This window comes from Rousettus aegyptiacus, unplaced genomic scaffold (genome assembly GCF_014176215.1).
Source record: "Rousettus aegyptiacus isolate mRouAeg1 unplaced genomic scaffold, mRouAeg1.p scaffold_m13_p_14, whole genome shotgun sequence".
Classification (NCBI taxonomy): domain Eukaryota; kingdom Metazoa; phylum Chordata; class Mammalia; order Chiroptera; family Pteropodidae; genus Rousettus; species Rousettus aegyptiacus.
In genome coordinates, this window is record NW_023416289.1 from 8534332 (window position 1) to 8555149 (window position 20818).

The window sequence follows — 20818 nt, forward strand, 5'->3', positions numbered from 1 at the left end:
AATAAAACTGCCCTTTTTCAAAAATCCCCTTGCAAACTGCATTGGTGGCTTTGAGGTCTGCTTTTCCTAATAAAGATGGCCAGCTCAAGGCTCCCTGTGCGTCTCAGGGACTCGCGTGGACGGGGCTCCACACAACTCAATGCCTGGACCTCCAAAAGGCCTTGGCAGGCTGCTGTTGAAGGAGAAAGGGAAGCTCTAAAACAGGCCGTGGAGTGCAAGCTCAGCACATCATAAAAAGCTGCATGTGGAGGTGTGGGCCGGGCCACACCTGCAGCCCTGCGGAAGAGACCGAGGCTGCGTGTGCGGATGCGGCGGCAGAGGCGTCTTCTGGTCTGCTGGTTCTTTCTCTTGAGTCAGCCGGTGATGCTTTTACACAGTAAGGAACATTTACCAAAGGCAGGCAGGAGTCCTTCCAGCCCTCCTGCGGAGCTCGAAGAGCACAATAATTTAAAAAACCTTCTACTATAATCAGTAACAAAAATTCTTGTACTTCAAAAAATCCATCATATCTTTACCACTTATCAGCCAATAAGCACTGAATAAGAGAATGATTCGTGTACCCACCACCATAATCAATTTGAGAACCCATACTCGTTGGCAAGTCACTCCATATTTCTCTCCAACACCTGCCTCCAACCACAGGCAACGACTAATTGACTTTCTGTTTCTATAGATTTATCTATTCTGGATAGTTCATGTAAATGGAATCATACGAAATGTGGGAAAAGAAGGAATAAAGAATGGTGGCGAGAAAGGGAAAAGGGATTAAGAAGTATAAATGGATAGTTATAAAATAGACATAGAGATATAAAGAGTAGCATAAGGAAAATAGTTAATAATGTAATAAATACATAAAGGGGAAGAGGAGTAATAGATTTAGTGCGGTGATCATTGAGTTATTTAGATTTCTAATCACTATGCAGTACAACTGAAATTAATATATTACTGTATGCCAACTATAATTGAAAAGAAACTCTTTGAATTGTATGATGTAAATATGAATGATTAATTATCTATTATATTTCGATAAAGCCAGAAAAAAAAAGAATGACTGCTTAAATGGATTCAGAAGTGATGAAAAATTTCTAGAACTGATGGCTCCATCTAAATAAGGTAAATGGTTGCACAACAGTGTGACTCTACTGAATGCCATTGAACTGTACACTTTAAAATGGTTTAACCATCAACAAGGTTAAGAGACAACCATCCAAATGGGGAAATATATTTGCAAGCAATGCCTCTGATAAGAGCCTAATATCCAAAATATACAAAGAATGCATATGACTCAATTAAAAAAAAAAATCCAGTTAAAAAGTGGGGAGAGGACCTGAACAGACACTTCTCCCTAGAAGACATACGAATGGCCAACAAACTAAGGGAAACCAGTATTTGCGAAGTCTTTGGAAAGGACTATATCTAATTTAAGAATTAGTCTTTGAATATGAATTTTAAATTAATATTTAAGTGAATTACTTTGATCATATTGTATTAAGAGAAACCTTACCAGCAAACTATCACCCCAAACAACTGATATTTAAGCTTATTTAATTAAAACAGGGAGTTTAGGCATTTTGTTTCTTCAACAGAAAGGTATAATTTTAATAAAACAAATATAGGGAGTTAGGAATGTTTTATGTAAATATGAAATGTGCTGTTGTTGCATTTTAATAGATTCTGCTATCTGAGTAGGAAAGGCTTCAAATGTAAAGTTTTTAGGCTAGCTTTGCCTTTCTCTTTATTTACAGACTAGGAAAGAAAGATAATCTTCCAGTTTAATACGTTTAATCTATATATTGAAATACTTATAACACTTATTTTTACTGGAGACCAAATTCTCTGTTCAGTGTTAACACATATTATCTCATTAAATCCTCACAACCATGTGACATAGATTGTATTTTCCACGTTTTAATGAGGTGACTCAGGCCCAGAGAGGTTAAACAACTTGCCTAACGACACACAGCTAGTAATAGTGGATGGAGCTGGAATGCCAACTCAGCCAGGTCTGTTTGACTTCAAACTGTAAATAACAAATGGTCTTGTAAAAAAAAAATATACTGACAGGCACAGATGCTGATCCCACACAATGGTAAGAAGGATCTAAAAAGGATCTTCATAGGGCGTGTTTTAAAAATAGAATATGATGTAAGCTAGCTGCTAGACTGCAGGGTCTTCGGAGTGAGGCACCTGGTAAACATTTGTGGTTCACAAAGACACCTAGCCTGGCACCGGGCATAAGCAGTGCTGGGTACGATGACGCCCCACTTCCTTATAATGAGGGGTTTAGTTATTCCAGTGGCCCCCACAGCGACATGTGTTGTGGAAGAAGTTATGTTAGATTGATCTTTAAATCTAATAACTTATAAATCAATACAATGGCATGTTTCAGAGCTTCTACTTCACACAATAAGTTTGTAGAACATTATTCTTTTGGACAACACGAGTTGTTCCAGAGGCTTAGAGGATCCCAGGAAAGTTGCGACAGAAATGGGAACATTTTCCCCTCAAGTGGGTAAGTTCTGAGCTCTCTTTCATTTCCTGACGTGACCACATTCAAATATTATCACCCACCCATTGTCCAATGAAGTTCAGCCAGTGAATTTAAAGATTTCCGTCCCCACCAAATGCCTGGCGCTTACATGCAATGATCATTTTGGCTGGAAGATGGCGATCTTGCTTGCAAGATTCTACATTCACCGTTTCTGTAAAGGGCAGCCAGCTGAGGGCACTCAAGAATATTAACATCAAAAGGTTCCTAGGCAGAGAAGCTGCTATTTGCAAACTAGAGAAAACAACAGAAGAAAAATGCTCAAAAGCAAATGTGCTTTTCCTAGTTCCTGATCATTGTTTTAAGAAGGAATTACTTTTTAAAAAATAAGGAAAGAAAACTGACTTTTGTCAGTTTACTGAAAATGTTAGAACTTTACAGTTTTGGTGTTTTTTCTTTTCTTCATTGCTGGCAGATGGCTTTTTCATTTGTCTCATTTCCAAGGCAGTTTAGCACCCGGATTTTCTTTGAAATGAACTCCCAGTGCAGGGGCTGAACAGGCTGACTGAGGCTGACTGACCCCGTGGGAGAGTGTCTGTCTGTGGCTGTCGGGTGGCAGCATTTGAACATTATTTCCTCATCATTGAGACTTGGGGTTCCAGCCACACTTCAGCTTCCCTGCAGCCTTTTATAAATGGATGGTGAACCCAGGAAGCCCTGGAGGCTCCTGATTTTGTATCGGAAATCAAAGCAAGGTTTTATTTGATTTTTTTTTTTAAAAAATTCCCTATTGCTGTCAAAATAAACAAAACATCTTCAAAAACCACTATTTACCAAGGCCCAGGGGTGTCAAGTGACCCAGAGTGGCAGCTGGAGATTACACTTCAAGTCTCTGGACTCCAGAATTAAATGAGGTTCACGGAAAAACAAAGCCCTTTACAGAAATGGTGTTTAAATCTCATTATGGTCAATTTGAATAGATTCTCAAATGTTGATGTTTGTAAGCTCGAATTGTAAATGAAAGTTCATAAAGTCTAAACTTCAGAAAACTATAATCAAAATTATTTTTTAAAGGATGACCAACACACAACCCTTTCAGATTTGCACAAGTTAGAAGTATTCCAAACTCTTTGGGACAGTGAAAACAAGCATCATGACTTAGAGCACAGGTGAGTTTTACCAGGAGCACGCCTGGAAATGTGATTGTATAATACCCATATGAAGTCAGAAAAAAAATCGGGCAAGAGGAAACAGCTGGATGGAGCATCCACTTGTCTTATTCAGACCTTTCTTCTGGGAGAGAATTCTGTCCTCACCTGGCTAGCAGCGCGGGGCGACTCGCCACTGCCTGAGGCGCCTTTTCTCCTTTCTTTGCCTGCCTGAAACATGGTTGACTTCCATTTTGTTGCTCTGAGGGAAACTACAGTGGCTGTCTTGTTCTAGCCCTAACAAGTGGTGAAGAACCACCATGGGCAATTGTGGAGCTGGAAAAAACAGAACTCAGAGAGTCCCACTCCCTTTGTTTACAGAAGTAGGGGTCAGTGACATGCCTGGGTCACCTTGGGTAACGGCTGGGCTAAAGGCAGCGGATTTGATATTTAGTTATGAGTTTTTTCCATTGCACCCCACGTGATTAAGACCAGTTGGGTGGGACTGTACACACTGGAAATTGCCTTGGAACTAACTTCTTATAACCAAGTCCCCAGAGAGTGCTCTTTGGGCCACTGACAAAACTTAGTTCCAATGTTGTGAAAACCAAAGGAATGGTAAGTTTTCAGAATATTTGCAAATTAAAAAAATTGTTAGTTTTTTTTTTTATGGACATAATGTTTAATAAAAGAACTTTTAAAAAAATTTATACACACACACACAGACATATCCTAGCTCCTTTATTAGATTATAAACTCTGAATGTCGAGAAAGTGATATATTCATCTTTGTAAGTTCTGTAATTCCCTCTTCACTAACAGTTGATGTTTAATAAGTATTGGTGGTTTGGTTGAATAAATAGAGATGGGTCCAAACTGAAGACTGGATTCATAAATTCAAAGCAATGTTAAGGGTTGTCCTATCTCTCATTTTTAGGCCTTTTTGCCTCCTAGACCCAGCAAGCTTCCTGGAACTTTTTCTCTTCTCTCTTAAATTTATTCTCTGTACCACTTATTTGAAGTTAAGCCCATACAGACTCTTCCTGTTACTCTGATAGTCCTCTGATACATACAAGTTTTTTTATTTTAATATAATCCAATTTATCTGCAGAATTCTCTTCTTAAAGCTCAGACTTACATGTGCTCAACTCCTAAACTCCTTAGAATAGAACCCAAGGCTTTCCACAATTTGGCCGACTTCTCCACTGCTTCTTGTTTTGGTGATACCCAGAATTTCATTTAGAGGTGACCGATGACACAGAGTGGTCAGTGCCATTGGAGGTTTTATTGTCCACTGTTCCTAAAAGACATGGCTCAGTCTTTATTGTGGTTTCTCTGGGAAGAAATGGGCAAGGCAGAGTAGGCAAGTTTGAGCAAGCTTAGGACAGTTTGAATAATCTTGGTGGGCTCTGGGCTGTAAAGGTGGTCTCCAATTGTCTAGTACTTGACCTTGGGTTGATTTAGAGCAGGGGGACTATTGGCTTGGTGTGTGGGAGTTAAATAAAGGAAATGGTTGGGGATGTAGGCTTTGGATTGGTTGGTTTGTATGTGGAAGGTATATTCCCACGTAAATTGTTACTCTAGGAAAGAGCTCATCCTGGGAGGGGCAGTTCCTCCCTGCAGCCCCGAGATGTCAAAGTATAAAATACAGAACATAAATACCATGATTAATACACATCTCCTCTCCCAGGAACCCTTTACTCACAGCTCTAGATGCCTAGAAAATGTTCTTTTATATGGAAAACGTTCTGTAGTGCATCTCTCAAAAGTACCACACCCATAAGAGCCACGAAAAGAGATTGCCAGTTAATGGTAAAGTTAGCCGGGTGGCTCTGAATTAGACGCAGGACCTCTGCAAGCCACTCTAGCGCTCCAGCCCCTCATCCCACTCTTTCCATACCTCCTCCAAAACCCTATAAATAATCCATAATAACTACTTAGGGCTAGTGCTGGAGGTTTTTCTTTCTTTTTTAAGTACCAAGATTAACAGAGATGCACAGTGGCAAAACTAGTAAATAGCTCTGACTTGATCAGGCCTGACATGGAGGGCACAATGCCGCCTTCCTTTAACGCCCCCCCTAAACGTGTTGTAAAGTTTTTAATTTCATAAAAATATTTAAACGACCACATAAACACAAATGTGTATGCATCTTGATGCTTTAATGGGTATCTTCTTAAGGTTCCCACACTGAGCTACACTATGAGAAGAAAATTTCTAGCGAACCCACTTTGTGCTCCCCAGCCAGCGCAGACTTTATCGATTGCTTCTGCCTGGGCTGACCCGCCTGGATCGACTACTCCTGTCTGGCCAGCCCCAGGAGCGGGAAAATAGATTCGATCCGGCAACCCCATCCAATCTTCACAACGCCGACCAGCCTCCTCCTTTTACATCCCTGGCTCCGCGAGGTCTACCGAGTTACACGAGTGGAAGCAGAGAAGCTCAAACTGCCGCCATGTCCGAGGCTTATTTTCGGGTGGAGTCGGGTGCGCTGGGACCTCAGGAGAACTTTCTTTCCTTGGACGACATCCTGATGTCCCATGAGAAACTCCCAGTGCGCACAGAGATCCCCATGCCACGCCTCGGCACTTTTTTCCAGGAACGGAGCGGAGGGGCCGACACCGACAATGCGATTCCTCAGGTGAGCCTTTCTGCTCGGTCGAGCGTGGAGAGACTACAACTCCCGGTGGGCCTCGCGGCTTTGGGGACGTTGCGTCACTGGGCGCGCTGTCCCCTGGGATTTGTAGTTTTAGGAGAGGCGGGGCCTTACGTGCCTAAGAGTTCTGTTCGCAGCGGGTCGCTGTAGTTGTTTCCCCACCCGGCCTTGGCCACGTTTATAGAAACGAAATTTATCCTAGGTCCTCAGGCTCTTTTTAGCACTGATTTCATTTTTGAAACTATAAATTCGGTAGTGTCTCCCCCGCCCCATGAGTTGATGCTTGAGGATTGGCTCCTATTGAATGCTTCAGGATAAGGGTTCTGATCACGTTTGCCTTAAAGCAACATGTTCTGTTCAGAGCATGTGATAAGTCAGGGACCCACAAATTGCTAGATTCACCCCTGCATGACGATGACGGTATCCAGCCATTTACTGAGGTTTTTGGTACCAACATGGATGGGGTAGGTGGAGTGTACTTTTCCATTGATTACTCTTTTAATCCTTCAAGAACCCTGTAATTAGGTATTGTTACATACGAGGAAGCTGAATCCCAGAAAAGTTTGGTAGCTTGGGCAGCGTGCTGCTGTAAGTGGTGAGCTGGGATTCCACCCTAGGGCTGTATAACTTCACATACAAATTTATCCCAAGAATATGGCTTGTAATGGTTATTTTCAATTCCCTATTTAACCCAAGTTTTATTTAGAAGATGTTTTTGTTTGGTTTTGTTTTGAGTTCATTCTTATCAAAGTAATACGTATACGAAGTTTGAAAAGTCAAATAGTACTAAAAATACAAAAATAGCAAGCATTCTCTTGCTTTCCCTCACGTCCTTTTCCAGCTCCATGTGGTCTATCTACTTCCTTTAACAGTTTCTTCAAGATTCACCTCCATATTTCTAGTCTTAGTACCTCTTGATTTTTTTAAAATTTAGACATTATTTATTGACTCCATTATAGTAAGTAATGATTTAGTTCTTTTCCACACTGGCAGAGTCGTGCTCCCCATACTTCATATTTCCTTCACTTTTACCTAATGTCCTTTTTCTGTTTCAGGATACCCCATTGCATTTAGTAGCCAAGTCTCCTTACACTCCTCTTGGCTGTAACAGTTTATCAGACTCATTTTTAATGATTGTGACAGTTTTATGGAGTGCTTTTGTTGCTTCCTTCAACCCAGTTATATTTGTCCCCCCCCCTTTTTTTTAGATATTTTGCTTAATTTCTGGTCTATCATGGCCATCTCCTGATATTTTCCAATTTTGTTTAGACTTGAAAAAGATAGACATTTATCTTTTCTGTCATCTCTGAAGTTATGATTTCATGGTAGGGGGAGGGTCTCAGGCTGATCTATTTTTCTTTACATTCCTATAGCACCCAGGGTGGCGCTTAGCACATAGTAGGCACTCAGTAAGTATATATATGGAATAGATACTGAATATTCAAAGAAAGAAGAAATGTTTAGTATACTTCTAAAGTATCTGGAATTGGACAGCTTTTATTTATGTTAGAAAACTTTCCTTTTTTTAACATTTTTCTATTTTTCCCTCTTCCCCCCTGGTAACCGGTAGTTCATTGTCCATGTCCATGAGTCTCTATTTGGAAAGCTTTCCCTTTATACCACATTTTTGTTCTCTATTATGTTTTTATTGTATAAATCCATTTCTCCCTCCATTCCATCATGACATAAAACTTGAGCCCGCACAATTCATTTCCTCGGGTCACGATCAGATCTTGTGTGTTTGGTCGTCACTCCCTCAAACAGAACAGGTGATGCTGCTCGTGCGGTGTGTGTTTCCTTTTTGTCACACGCATTTACTGTGTCATTGTTTCTAACATCTACATTCTTGTCTGCTACAGGGCTCAAAGCTGGAACTCCCCTTGTGGCTGGCAAAAGGACTTTTTGACAACAAGCGGCGGATCCTCTCTGTGGAACTTCCTAGGATCTACCAAGAGGGTTGGAGGACTGTATTCAGTGCGGATGCCAATGTGGTGGACCTCCATAAAATGGGGCCCCATTTCTATGGGTTTGGCTCCCAACTCCTGCATTTTGACAGTCCAGAGAATGTAGACATTTCCCAGTCTCTCCTACAGGCAAGTAATCGATGTGAAAAACCTTTAACACTGTACACATCTCAGGAGCCAGCTGTGGCAGCCACCAGATGTCGCTCTTACCCAGGGAAGTGTAGAATTTATGCCGTTAGTTTATTATTATTCCAGGTCAGCCTACAGTTAGACTGTATTTGCCAATTATATATGTACTTTAATGTAACTTGTCTACTGCTCTTCATATTTGCTTGCTAAGAGCTGGGACCAGCAGGAAGTCCTGGACACGAGAAAGGGGCAGTGGTTGATTACAGTAGTTGTGTACTTAAATACACACTTGAAGCCCAGCCCTAGGACTGGTTGGAGGGTTCCTTTTGGAAATACATGTGCTATTTGGTTATTTGTTCCCTTCCCTTGATCTGGGGTTAAGACCTGGCTCTGCCATGTATTGGCTATGTGACTTGATCAAGCTACTTGACCTCTAGGCATCAATTTTCACCTGTAAAATGGAGATAATGATAGTGCCAAAATAATAGCATTGTAGTGAGATTATGTAGTGCCGTTTAATAAATGGTAACTATTATTGTTTGTGGACAAAACAATATTATACATATATTACCATCCTTCACAGTATAACCTTACTTTAGCCTTTCATAATTATTTTTCATTCTGTTAATACTCGAAGAAACCATCCTTTCTACTTCTGGTTTACTTCCTCATTTTTAGCTTTATAAGACCTATTAGGTCAAGATATATTTGCTCTACATATAGTACTTCATTGGGTTTTCACAACAACCCATTTCACAGACAAGGGAATAGAGGCTTGGCAATGTGAAATAACTTACTCAGACTTTCTTCTGCCTGAGTCCTAAGACCAAAGTCTTCCCTTTCATGCCATGTAAATGTTCAGGAATAAAAGTGGATCTGATCTCTCTTACTCCCTTCTCCTTCAGACATTTATTGGACGTTTTCGCCGCATCATGGACTGCTCCCAGAATGCTTACAATGAAGACACTTCGGCGCTGGTAGCCAGGCTAGATGAGATGGAAAGGGGCTTATTTCAAACAGGGCAGAAAGGACTGAATGACTTTCAGTGTTGGGAGAAGGGGCAGGCTTCTCAGATCACAGCTTCTAACCTCGTTCAGAACTACAAGAAGAGAAAATTTACTGACATGGAAGACTGAAGGCCAGAAGAACACAGAACTGCCCACTGTAGATTTATCCCCAAGTGTCCTTGGTGAGAACCTGGTTGACCCTGTAAAGGGCCAGAATCTTGTCCCATCTCATGGCTTATTTCCTGCAGCAGCCCCAGGAGTGATAGGCATCATCTGGTTGTGAAAGAAGGCACTAGAGGGTATAAATCTTCCAGGACTACCCCACCCTCCTGCCTCACAGCCCAGGCTGACTTAACCCCAGAAGCCACAACCGAGGAGAAATCAAAGGTCTTTACAAATTAGGATCACTAATACATACATTGCAATAGAGTTGGAACTGGAATTCCATGTGCCTGGGATTTGGACACCCTTGATGTCCAGTGTCACTAACTCCAACAGACAGCTACAAATTGGGCCATCGTAGTCTGTTCACAAAATGTGCTCTTGAGCTTAACTGCCTCATCTTTCTCTTGGTGGCACAAAGGACAGCACCCCCAGGATGCTAGTCTTGTAAATATCTCATGCCGCCTGCCTGTTACCCCAGTATCCAAGAATAAAGAAGGCAAACGAAAAGGCAGATGAATGGCCTTGGCTTTTACTTTCCTCCTCTGTAATCAAAAACTCCCATGAGACTACAGTCAAGATAGGGGGGAAATAGTTAAACTGAGCTTGTTTTGGTCTTAGATCTTTAGGGCACCTGCATAGTTTTCCCATTCCTGCCCTGGAAAAGCTGTTGGAGTGGTTTGGAATTGCAAATAGTTATTAATGGGTATTAACCAGCCTTCATTACATCGAAATCAGGACTTTAGAGCTGCTGGTTATGCAAAGCCATGTTTGAGAAGCTTGAAATGGCAAATGTGAGTGGGCAAAAGGCCTTGGTTATGTTTTTTTTTCTCTTCAGTCCATTTTGCAGCATTTTTACCTATTGGATCCCTGACCTTTTACTGAGAATCTGTTTAAGCAAGCACATAATTCGTTCCTTGGAGAGGCAGGCAAGGAGGACGCCTTAGGCTGAGTAGGAAACAGCATTCCTGGGGCTCACTGGACTGTTTGAGGGGCAGCTGCCTCCACTCCACTGCGCCCCTTACAACTTCCTACAACTAGTGGAATTGCCTTTGTTGGTGGAAATTCTAGAGGGATTTGAGTATCCGGACTGCAGATGTCTTGATGCAAACTTAGAATATCAGGAATGCTTTTAAAATGTCTTTCAAGATGGAATTGATGTTTTTATAACTTGATTTTTGTGCTAAATAAATGATTCGCTTTGCACATGAATACAATCTGTACGAATCTTATTTCTGTAACTTGAGTACTACAGATCAGGCATATCTATCAGAGAATGTTGTCTTTAATCGTATCTGACAATAATGCCCTAATCGTGTTTTAGCAACTGCTCTTCTGTTTAGATGAGACTCAGAGACATAAATATTTGGGGGGGAAACACTCAGGGATCTATAGAGACTCAGGAGGGGAGACTCAGAGATAAAGAGACTCAGAGAAATAGACTCATAAGAGAAAGACTAAAATATGAGATTCGAGAGATACTCAGAGATACAGAGACTCAGGGGGAGACCACGCAGTGACTCACTAGCAGAGGGCCCAAGACATGACTTGGGGGAGACTCGGAAATGGGAGTGATCAGGAGAGAAAGACTCATAAAGGAACAGAGACCTTGCAGCCAACCTGTGGAGATTTCACATTTTTTCCCCACATGGAATAGTATTAAAATCTTTCTTTGGACTAGTATAGAAAGAAGGCTAGTCTCAAAATTCTCAAAGGGTTGATGAAATTCAGAACGTCTTCTGAATCCACAACGTAAGACAATGATCCCAGAGAAACCAGAAGCAGACATGCTGAACTGTTTGATTGCACCAGCAGTTAGCCTTCCGGAAAATATTTTCTCTGGATTATAGAAATGACACATATCACAAATATTTTGAGAACATGGGCTAGGAACCTCCTTGTTGGAGAAGAGTTGAATATAAGGAAAGCAGAGAGATGAGAGTGACCTGTGGTGTCTGGTTGGAACTGAAGGTACTATCAAGGGATGGTTTTAGCATTATATATGTATATAAATGTGTGTAAGAATGTAGATATATGTAGATGTTTAAATATGTGTACCTGTAGAAATACTTCTGTATACATTATATGTGTAAATTGCTAAGTATATACATATGTCTATACATACACACACGTATATATATTTTCTACTTTTTTTAGGAGAAAACCTAGAATAAATGACTCCCAGTGTTGATATATACACCTCCACTTAGGCATGATTTATGCAGACCACCAAAAAGTAAGGCACAGTTCATGGAAGACAAGGTTGTTTCCAGGGCCGAGGCAAAGAGGGTGTGAGATGAATCTGGAACAATCACCTGTGCCAGAGAGTGGGAAGATGCTCACAAAAGTAAGAAGACAGATCAACAAACAGGACACAGAGACTTCTAGCCACGTCTGGGCCAATGTGAGTGCCACATTAAATAAAGACAGCAGTAGATTTTAACCCTTTGAATAAAATAAGGTCCCAAGTCCATACTAAAACAAATAAATAACAAATGAATAGATGGAAGGGGGAAGGCAAACTCCCTTACAGCAGAATTAACGCACGAAGGCACCAGTTCTCCCAATTGGAGTCTCCACGTCCCTGCTGACTCGCCCGGCGATGGCACACCACCAGTGACCTGTGTGTCCTGCATGCAGAGGAGTTGCCGGTGCTCACATCCCAGCCAGGAGCCGCCTTGTGAGAACAAGGAGCGCTCACACGTGTACCTGTCGCAGATCCCAGGTTCCTGCCTCAGGGCCACTGCTGCCTCCTGGGTCATCCTGGGTGCCCAGATTCCACATAAAAACAGTATGTCCTGGAAGGGGGACAGGCTGTGGCTGGTGCCTTGTGGACCAGGCCAAAGGAGAAACTAAAACCGGGGGCTTTGGGTTTCTCAGAATAGAAGAGGTGGTTATAGCGCGTTCAAATCCAAGACCCACGGAGCCAATTGAGATTAATTATGAGCCTTTATTAGCCACACTGGCGACTGATTCTCCCCACTAGAGAATCAGCCCCGAGCTCCCAAAAGAGGCAGTTTATAAAGCCTAGAACAAGTAAGCAGATTACAGAAGCAGAAGTTGGCCGTTAGCATATCTTTGAGCAGATTACCACACCCTGGTTTACAGAAGCAGATTATAGAAGCATAAGAAGTTGGCCGTTATTGTCTGGTGCAAAAATGTGTCTGGGAGACTGGCGCCTGAGGATATCACTACTCTCTGTCTTGCCCTAGTGACTAATTTACTGGAAAATTCTCCACCCTTAACAAGGGAGATTCATTTTCTGCACATCACATGACCACTTGAGCAAACATCTCATGACCTTCAACATGATGGATCTTGTCCCACTGGTACCCTCACTTAGGCTTCATATGCTTGAGACAAGGACAGTCTCTTGGAACTTTTCATTTCAAAAATAGATTTCATGCCCTAATTTCACACACACAAAAAATTTACTGCAGTTGAAAAAAAGGGAGGGCTATAAAAATTATGAGTTCCCAGGAATGTTCAGGTAACTTTAAAAATAAAGACTTAACTCTGATCATGGAACTTAAAAACACAAAAAGCAAATTTGTATATCCACCACTTCAGTCTCCATTATGTCATATATCTGTAAGAGTCTGTTCTTAAAGACTTACCTCCAGTACCAACATCTGTATCATTTAGTGTTCAGCCACAGAAACACAATAGTGTTCTGAACTCAAGTCGAACAGGAAACTAGCGAAATTATATATACACGTGTGTGTGAACACGTATATACATACGCACACATAAAAAGACACTTATTACAAGGAATTAGTTTATACACTTGTGGGGCCTGGATAGGCAAAAATGAGATTCATAGGACGGGCCCCTTGAAAGACAGATTGAAACTGGCAGGACAGAAAGCTGCCGTGACAGCTGTGATTTCTTTCCGACGGAGAACACTGCATCTTTACTCCCAAGTCTTTCCAATCATTGCACCAGCTCCACCTAGATGACTGAAGTCAAATCTCTTTACTTAAATCCAACTGATTCTATAATTCAATCAATCCACAAACTATCTTCACAGCAACACCTAGATTATTTTTTTTTAATAACTGGAGCATAGACTAGCCAAGATGATACTTAAGCCCCGCTACCAATGATTAAAAGAAAAACATTTCAGTAAGAGCTGAGGAAAGAGGAAAAAATACAAAGTAAGGATATCCATATATTATAAATGTCATCGAGCCTGAAAAAATGAAGAGTTCTAAAACATGATAGAGAATAAAACATATATGTAAACTGGAGAGCACAGGTTCTAAGTCATATTTGGAAAGATATAATAGATATAAAATTGCCTGGTAGAATCTGTACTTCTTAATTTGATTACTTCAAATTTCTTTCTAACTGTGTTAAATAGTTAATGAAAGGATTACATAGAAGGGTATTTAGTAAACTGGTGGGTCACCCTGGGCATTGATAAACCTTGTTTCCTCCTGGAGAGTGTTAAGGGTGTGGTTAATCTGCTTACTTGTTTGATGTTAACCAGGGTGTGGTTAATCTGCTGGCTTGTTTGATCAGTTAACCAGGGTGTGGTTCTAGGCTTTATAAACTGCCTCTTTGGGGAGCTCCCGGGCTGATTCTGTGACCCTGCCTGGTGGTGAGTCAGTCGCTGGCTGGCTAATTAAGGCTCATAATTCATCTCAATTGGCTCCGTGGGTCTTAGAATTGATCGCACCACAACAGAGAGCAGCTCGGTTGCCCACCTGTCATCTCTGTAGCTTCCAGGTGTCTTGTCCCAAGATGGGTTTGAACAGCACTGCAAGTGGTAAGTTCCCACCTGCTTTTTGCTCTCGTCTTTGATGTTACATGCTTTGTTTATTTTCCAGAGTTTATAAATGTTAAATTCACAGTCACAATCAGGGGGATAGATTTGTTAGAGCCAGGGGTGTTTTACGGGGATACGTTGCGTCCAAGGGTTAATGGATGCTTTAAAGTTGGAGACTTGGAATTGCAAATTTAAGATGACAGCCATGAGTCCCATACATGGGTTGTTGAAAGTTTTAAAGTTGGTACTTTAAATGGAAAAATATATACATGGAATATCTAATATTTTGTTTAATTTTACTAAAATGTATTTTTATCACAAAGTACCAGTTTTGTGCATTTTATTTATCCTGTTGTTTCCATGATTTTTGTTTGTCATTTATTTCCATTTGTTTTCCTAGTGCCTACTGCTTGCTGTTTTCTTTCTTGTAATTTCGTGGATTTTCTGTAACTTCTTCCTTTGGTAACTCAGATCACAGACTGTCATTTTTTTCTATTTGATATATATCCAAACTATATGTCTCCAATGTATCATGGCTTTAATCTCATCCCTAAAGTAAAATACCGAATAATCATTGGACCTACAGGCTTTCAACCCGAAGTTAACATAAGACATATGCTAACAGTTTTTAATTCATAAACGTATCCTTCATACTCCTCTCCCCATATTCTCTTCATCAGGCATACCACAAAAAGAAACCCGGAAAGTCAGAACTGTTTACAATCAGAGTCAAAAGGATATCCTCCAAAAATGGTTTGAACACAACCCTTACCCTGATATAGCTACAAGGGAACAGCTGGCCAAGGAGATTGGCATTCCGGAGTATAACATTCATGTAAGCCTTGGGTCTTTATTTCATTATGTCAGAGTCAAGGTAACAAGAAAAGCTGCATTTTTAGGCAATTCTCTTATGTCAGGTATGTTGCCCAGAAGGTTTTTCCTGTTATATAACATTAAGTACAAAATAAAAGGGACAAGAAATCCGTTTATATCTTCCACCAGTGGTGGAAATATTGGTTATGTATATTTACTGATGGGAGGAGAATATACAGGCTCAGACTCCCTCAACAGGAAATAATTAATTTTAGCAAATATAGGAAATTAGATCACTATGATAATCACATGGTATCATTAAGTTTTGGAATATATGCTGCAGAATAATAATTAATATGTAATTGAGGACACTGGAATAAGAACTCATGTAAATTCCCAATTTTCAGGCTGTTTTTTAAAATTAATATCTGAAATATGATTCATACATGGGAGTGCATGAAGTAAAATATTAAATTGTATCATTTTGAATGGAACTGATATAAAACTGAAACTAAGTTGGATTTCTTTAGCTAGCAAGGAGATACCTGTAAACGATACAATTATACCAGATGAAACAGTATTTAAAGTAATAAAGACCAATGAAAATGTGCTTTCAGAGGACAATGAGTTCAAATTTTTATATTAAATATATAGACTCCAATAAACCATTGGCTATAAGATTCTCAGCCTGATGGGATGCTGGGAAGAAGAAATTTTTCTTTACTCTTCATGCATTTGTTCAGAGTGGGAGACGGAGTTTACTTAAATCTCATCCTATGGGACTATCTGGTGATTAGCTGTGTGGGAGATATTAGGCCCCTTTGAACTGATGTGGAGGATGAACTCAGGGCAAGTCCAGAGAACAATGCAAGATGAGGTTGGCTCTCCCACAGTGTTCACTAATTTATTCATTAGTTTCCAGTTTCCACCTGTGTTTAAGACTTCTAGTACGAAAGTATTTTTCATTAATTTAGAGAATATGTATAACCTTTAGGACAATGCCCTGGGGTATAAGAGCGGTTCCTGGAATATTAGTTGTAACAATCTGGATCTTATCACAAATTATTGAATTATCAAAATAAAACTTTTAGAGTTAGAAAGTACATTGCAATTCGGACTCTAGTAATGAGGAAATAAAGAGTTCACTTGGTTATGTTAGTGACAAGTTTCATAGCAAGGTACATGGGGTCTCTAGGGTCCTTATCTCTTGCTGACTAAGAGGTAAAATAAGAGGAAATGTGGACAAGTGTTAGTCCGTCTTAGTCCAGCTGGGACTAATTCTACTCCCCAGTTAAAAAAATTATTTTCCAAGATCATATCCATATGTATTATGTATTATGAAATGGTATTTCTTATGAAGAGATGATGGGGGCCAAAAAAAGGAAATTTAAATGTCGAAGACTTTCTATTACAGATTGAGAGCACTAACAGTATCTCTTAAATCAGAGAAATTTACTTGGAATACCATGAGATGACCATAAAAGAAATGCTAATTTGAGCTGGGAGCATACAATTCTGAATTGTATGCCATTTCATTATTCCTAGGATAATACATAGCCTTTTTCTTATGGATATTATCCCAATGGTGGTTAAATCAGTTTTATTTAATTGCATTGATATTTGGAATGACATAGACTAGGTTACCTGAGTTTCTAAGCTTTTTCTCCCACTTAGACTTGGTTTAAAAACCACAGAAGAAACCAGAAACCATTGGGATCTGGATGGTCCTTAGGAAAAGACCAAACTCAGGGACAGGAAGAACACCAGCCTTGGGTTCAAGGTAAGAACCCACGGGTCCAAATGCATTTCTTCAGTGTTGTCCCACTGAGAATAGAAACAGTTCTGCATAGTGTGTCCAAATTCTCCACAAAAAAAGAAATCCTTAGGAGCCAATTACAGCCTGTTCTAGGCACCCTAGTGTCAAAAATATAAGCATGGTCCCACAGTTGGCTGGGACAGGCAAGTTCTTAGTAAGTAAAGCCCTGGACCTTTTGGCCCTACTGCTCGAAGCATGGCAGCATCCTCTTCTCTGTCACCTCAGGGAAATTTAGAGGAAGTGCGGTGTCATCTCAAGTTTGAGCTTCCCGTTGAATGTGAAAACTGTCTTAAATGCTGCCTTTTGTTCCTATTATCCTTTAGAAACCTTACCAAAAGAAGCCAGACAAGCCCAGACATCCATCACAAGATCTGAATCAAACATTCCAGTTCAAGCTCTTGACAGGAACCAATTCCCTGATATTGCAACCAGGAGTATACTGGCTAAACAAACAGGCATTCAGGAGTCAAGAACTCAGGTAAGTTCTGTCTGGCACCAAGTATCTTCTGTGATGTTGCCCCCCGAAGGGATGCTGGAAAAGAATTGCCCTATCTTGGATTATCATAGTCATTAAGGGACCAATGGGATGGTAAAGACCTAGCACTGCAAATCAGACTCCTATAAAAGGAAGAATTTTCAAGCCAAATTGTCAGTGGTGTATCCATTTAGAATCACCAGCAGCAAAAATGTGGAAAAATGTGAAAGATAATATCGATTTTGAGAACTCTTGTCAGATTTTCTACACCTAGGCAACATGTTATGACGTTAGATCATATCATTCTTCCTTATAAGGGACTGCCCTGTGCCTAGTAGGATATTTTTTAGCATTCCTGGCCTCTACCAACTAGATACGCTGCCCACTTACCCTCCCATTTGTGACACCCCAAAAAATCTACAGACATTGTCAAATGTCCTCCAGTTGGGGAACAAAATCGCTCCCACTAAGTACCTTCTAAGTTATGGGGATAGCATTTTAGTATATGTTAAAATGTTCATGACTAGGAAGCATGTTCATAGGTTTATCAACATGGAAACTCTCAAAAACTTGTGCTTATTAACCCTTGTCATATTTACACACATTCAGATATATATGTTCCTATGCACACATTGGCAAAGAGGAGAAAAATGTTGACCTGGTCAAGAGAACTTGTTTGCTAATCCATTGTTGTAATTAGAGGGGGAATTCTAGAACATAATATTGCCTTTTCAGCCAGTTTCAATTCATCCAGTTTATTGCTGTTATAACCTCAATTTGTCTGTGTATATACACACACATATGCACACACATACTGAACACATATTTCATGTTTCATATATTTAAATGTATATAAAACTATTCTAATATTAGCACCTGTATTATTACCCCTTTGATTTACACAGTGAGAAACGGAGCCAGAATTGCATGTTTTATCATGTTCATGTCTCCCTTTTCCTTGCATAGATGTGGTTTCAAAACCAAAGATCTCTGCATCCAGGTCAAAGCAGGAAGCCTGTGAATTCCTTGGTAGATGGCCCAAATAAGACACCAAATCTGACAGTTCAGCAAAACCAAATTGACCTGTCCACTCTCTCAGGCTGGTCTCATCATTTTCCTTCCTCTAATTCTTTCAGTAAGAACCAAACATTTCTACCTGCTCCTCTCCCATCCCATGTGTCCTTTGTCCCTTGTGTGAGCCAAGGACCAAGTGTCGTGTTGGTGCAGCCCATGCAAGCTATGCAAGAAGAGAACTCTCCCTCTTCTCTGGCACTTATGAATTACCTACCAATATCACTGACTCCAGGAGAGGACCTCTCCAATACTCACGCTCCTTTCTGGTCTCAAAACCAAGAAAAATGCCAGAATCACAAAGAACAGATGGGCACAGTACTGCAGTTGAAGGACTATTCTCAGCCTCATCTGGAGTACAGAAAACACCAGTTGCAGGATCTGGGTCAGGTGGACTTATCTTACATTATGCAATGGTGGGATGAGTGCTGCCAGGCTCTGCTTGCAGAATGGGATCCTCAAGAAGGGACATCCTGAGCCAGATTTATGGCCACAGGACACATAGTCAGCTGGAGAACCATCTTATCCCTTTGGTCAACTGCACCAGTATGCAGAAACCTCAAGCCTCTCGGTCTACTGTTGCAGTCCACAGATTTTCAGGAAAAGGTACAACCTTTTCGGAATCTCATCCTGATCCATAGGAAAAGGACATTCCAGGACCCCAGCTGTGCCTCAGTGAGGAAGATTTTCAGGCTCTGCTCCACATGATGCAAAGGACAATGAACAATGAAGTCATCCTGTTTAGATTAATGCAGGGAGGAGGAACCACTTGAAAACCCAAATAAAGGTTTCACTCCGTGCTGTGGCCAGTAGTTATCTTCTGTACTCATTTCGCTGAGTAAAGGATTGCCTCCAAGCTCCATACTGCCTCTGGACGCACCATGGGCACCAGGCACTGGACACATCGGCTGAATCCTTATGGACAAAAGTATTTTACTGACAAATATGACCTCTTTCAAGTAATTGTCATGTCCTCCAGAGTCTAGAAAATCTACAAATTGTAACCGAACCCAGGTAAGAACAGGTCTACAAGGGACACTACAGCACCTCTTTCCCTACTGGCAAGATAGGAAGGCAAACTTAAAATTAGTTTGTTGTGTAGAAAATAAAAGGATGTTATATTTCCTGATAATGTAAATTCATAAAGAGAGCTTTTTCTCAAAGTTCTGAGAGTTTGAATTTAAGAACTAAAAACTAAAAGGAATGATTAGATGAATTAGAATAAAGCCATAATACTGAGCATTTTCACTTATAAATTTTTTTCCTTTTACTATTTAAAACACAAAAAACATAAGGAAAATAAAGTAGCAACCCCATACAGTCACTGAATATAATCTAATCATGTTACTATTTCCACTCTTAGGTTTTTCATATATATTTACATATATGTACAAACACATATCCAAAAAATTTTGTTATAAATTATATGTCAATCTAAAACTTAGGATTACCATTCTCATTCTTTTCCCTTTTGAAATGGTAGCTTCTAAAAATAGGTTTTGGTGTCTGAAGATGTATGTGGATTTACCTTGGTACAATATAAAGTATCTTTGAAAAATATTACTTTGTTAATTTTATCAACTTGCATTGTTTTGTCTTACTTTCCATGTGAAGGTGTTAGAATGAGGTCAGTACACATTTATTTCTATTCCAGTTTTACACTAATACAGTTGTAAGGCAGACATCTTTTGATGTCTGAGTGCACTATGTGGAAAATTTCTCTAGGTGTTTCTATGCTAAAAGACAAGTGCCAGAATATTCCAACATCAATATTTATGGTCAAATGACACTCATCTGAAGTTATTTTTCCTATTAGCTGTACTTTCATTATATCTACGCAATTAAAACTCATGCATATGAAACACACAGACACATATTAGTGGCACAAATCTATAAAAAATAAGGATCTGATATAAGTGACAGTGTTGATACTATGCACAGACAGACTGAGAGGCTTAAACAACAGTTTATTTCCTCACACTTCTGGGTGATGGAATCCCAAGCTCAGTGTCTGCAGGTTTGATTTCTTCCGAGGCCTCCCTCTCTGCTACGTGGATAGCCGTCTTCTCCCTGGGACCTTACCTGGTCTTTCATTTGCATGCACATCGCTAGTGTGCCTCTTAGTGTACCCCAATATCCTCTTCTGGAATTTCATTTTCTTAGATTCAAGTGCACTGGTTCTGGCTTAGGTTTTGGTTTATGAAGCTACCAAAGGCATTAGAGCCACCAGTCTAATAGCCTCCTTAATTACTTTAACACCTGTAAGAACTTTTCAGGAAATGTCCATTGCCCACTTTAAAAATGTTAGAAAATAATTTGAT

The 20818-nt window shown here is 40.2% G+C and overlaps 2 protein-coding genes across 2 annotated transcripts; both read left to right on the top strand.

Annotated features, from left to right (window-relative positions):
* The first annotated feature begins 5942 nt into the window (after positions 1 to 5942).
* On the top strand, positions 5943 to 10763 carry GINS3 (GINS complex subunit 3). The gene is made up of 3 exons (XM_016130101.2): positions 5943 to 6274; positions 8149 to 8382; positions 9288 to 10763. The coding sequence occupies exons 1-3, from the start codon at positions 6089 to 6091 to the stop codon at positions 9516 to 9518; spliced, it is 651 nt and encodes a 216-aa protein (XP_015985587.1). The 5' UTR covers positions 5943 to 6088; the 3' UTR covers positions 9519 to 10763.
* Positions 10764 to 12600: 1837 nt separating this feature from the next.
* DUXB (double homeobox B) lies at positions 12601 to 20550 on the top strand. The gene is made up of 5 exons (XM_016130096.2): positions 12601 to 14322; positions 15003 to 15157; positions 16810 to 16915; positions 17275 to 17429; positions 18393 to 20550. Exons 1-5 carry the CDS (start codon positions 14298 to 14300, stop codon positions 18972 to 18974), a joined length of 1023 nt encoding a protein of 340 aa, XP_015985582.2. The 5' UTR covers positions 12601 to 14297; the 3' UTR covers positions 18975 to 20550.
* The last annotated feature ends 268 nt before the right edge of the window (positions 20551 to 20818 follow it).

What these genes read in the sequence shown, in the direction of transcription:
- GINS3 (XM_016130101.2), top strand. Translation starts at nt 6,089, where the DNA reads ATGTCCGAGGCTTATTTTCGGGTGGAGTCGGGTGCGCTGGGACCTCAG. An exon ending in CCGACAATGCGATTCCTCAG is followed by an intron (nt 6,275 to 8,148) that starts GTGAGCCTTTCT and finishes TGTCTGCTACAG; the next exon opens with GGCTCAAAGCTGGAACTCCC. An exon ending in TTTCCCAGTCTCTCCTACAG is followed by an intron (nt 8,383 to 9,287) that starts GCAAGTAATCGA and finishes CTTCTCCTTCAG; the next exon opens with ACATTTATTGGACGTTTTCG.
- DUXB (XM_016130096.2), top strand. Translation starts at nt 14,298, where the DNA reads ATGGGTTTGAACAGCACTGCAAGTG. An exon ending in TTTGAACAGCACTGCAAGTG is followed by an intron (nt 14,323 to 15,002) that starts GTAAGTTCCCAC and finishes TCTCTTCATCAG; the next exon opens with GCATACCACAAAAAGAAACC. An exon ending in TTCAGGAGTCAAGAACTCAG is followed by an intron (nt 17,430 to 18,392) that starts GTAAGTTCTGTC and finishes TTCCTTGCATAG; the next exon opens with ATGTGGTTTCAAAACCAAAG.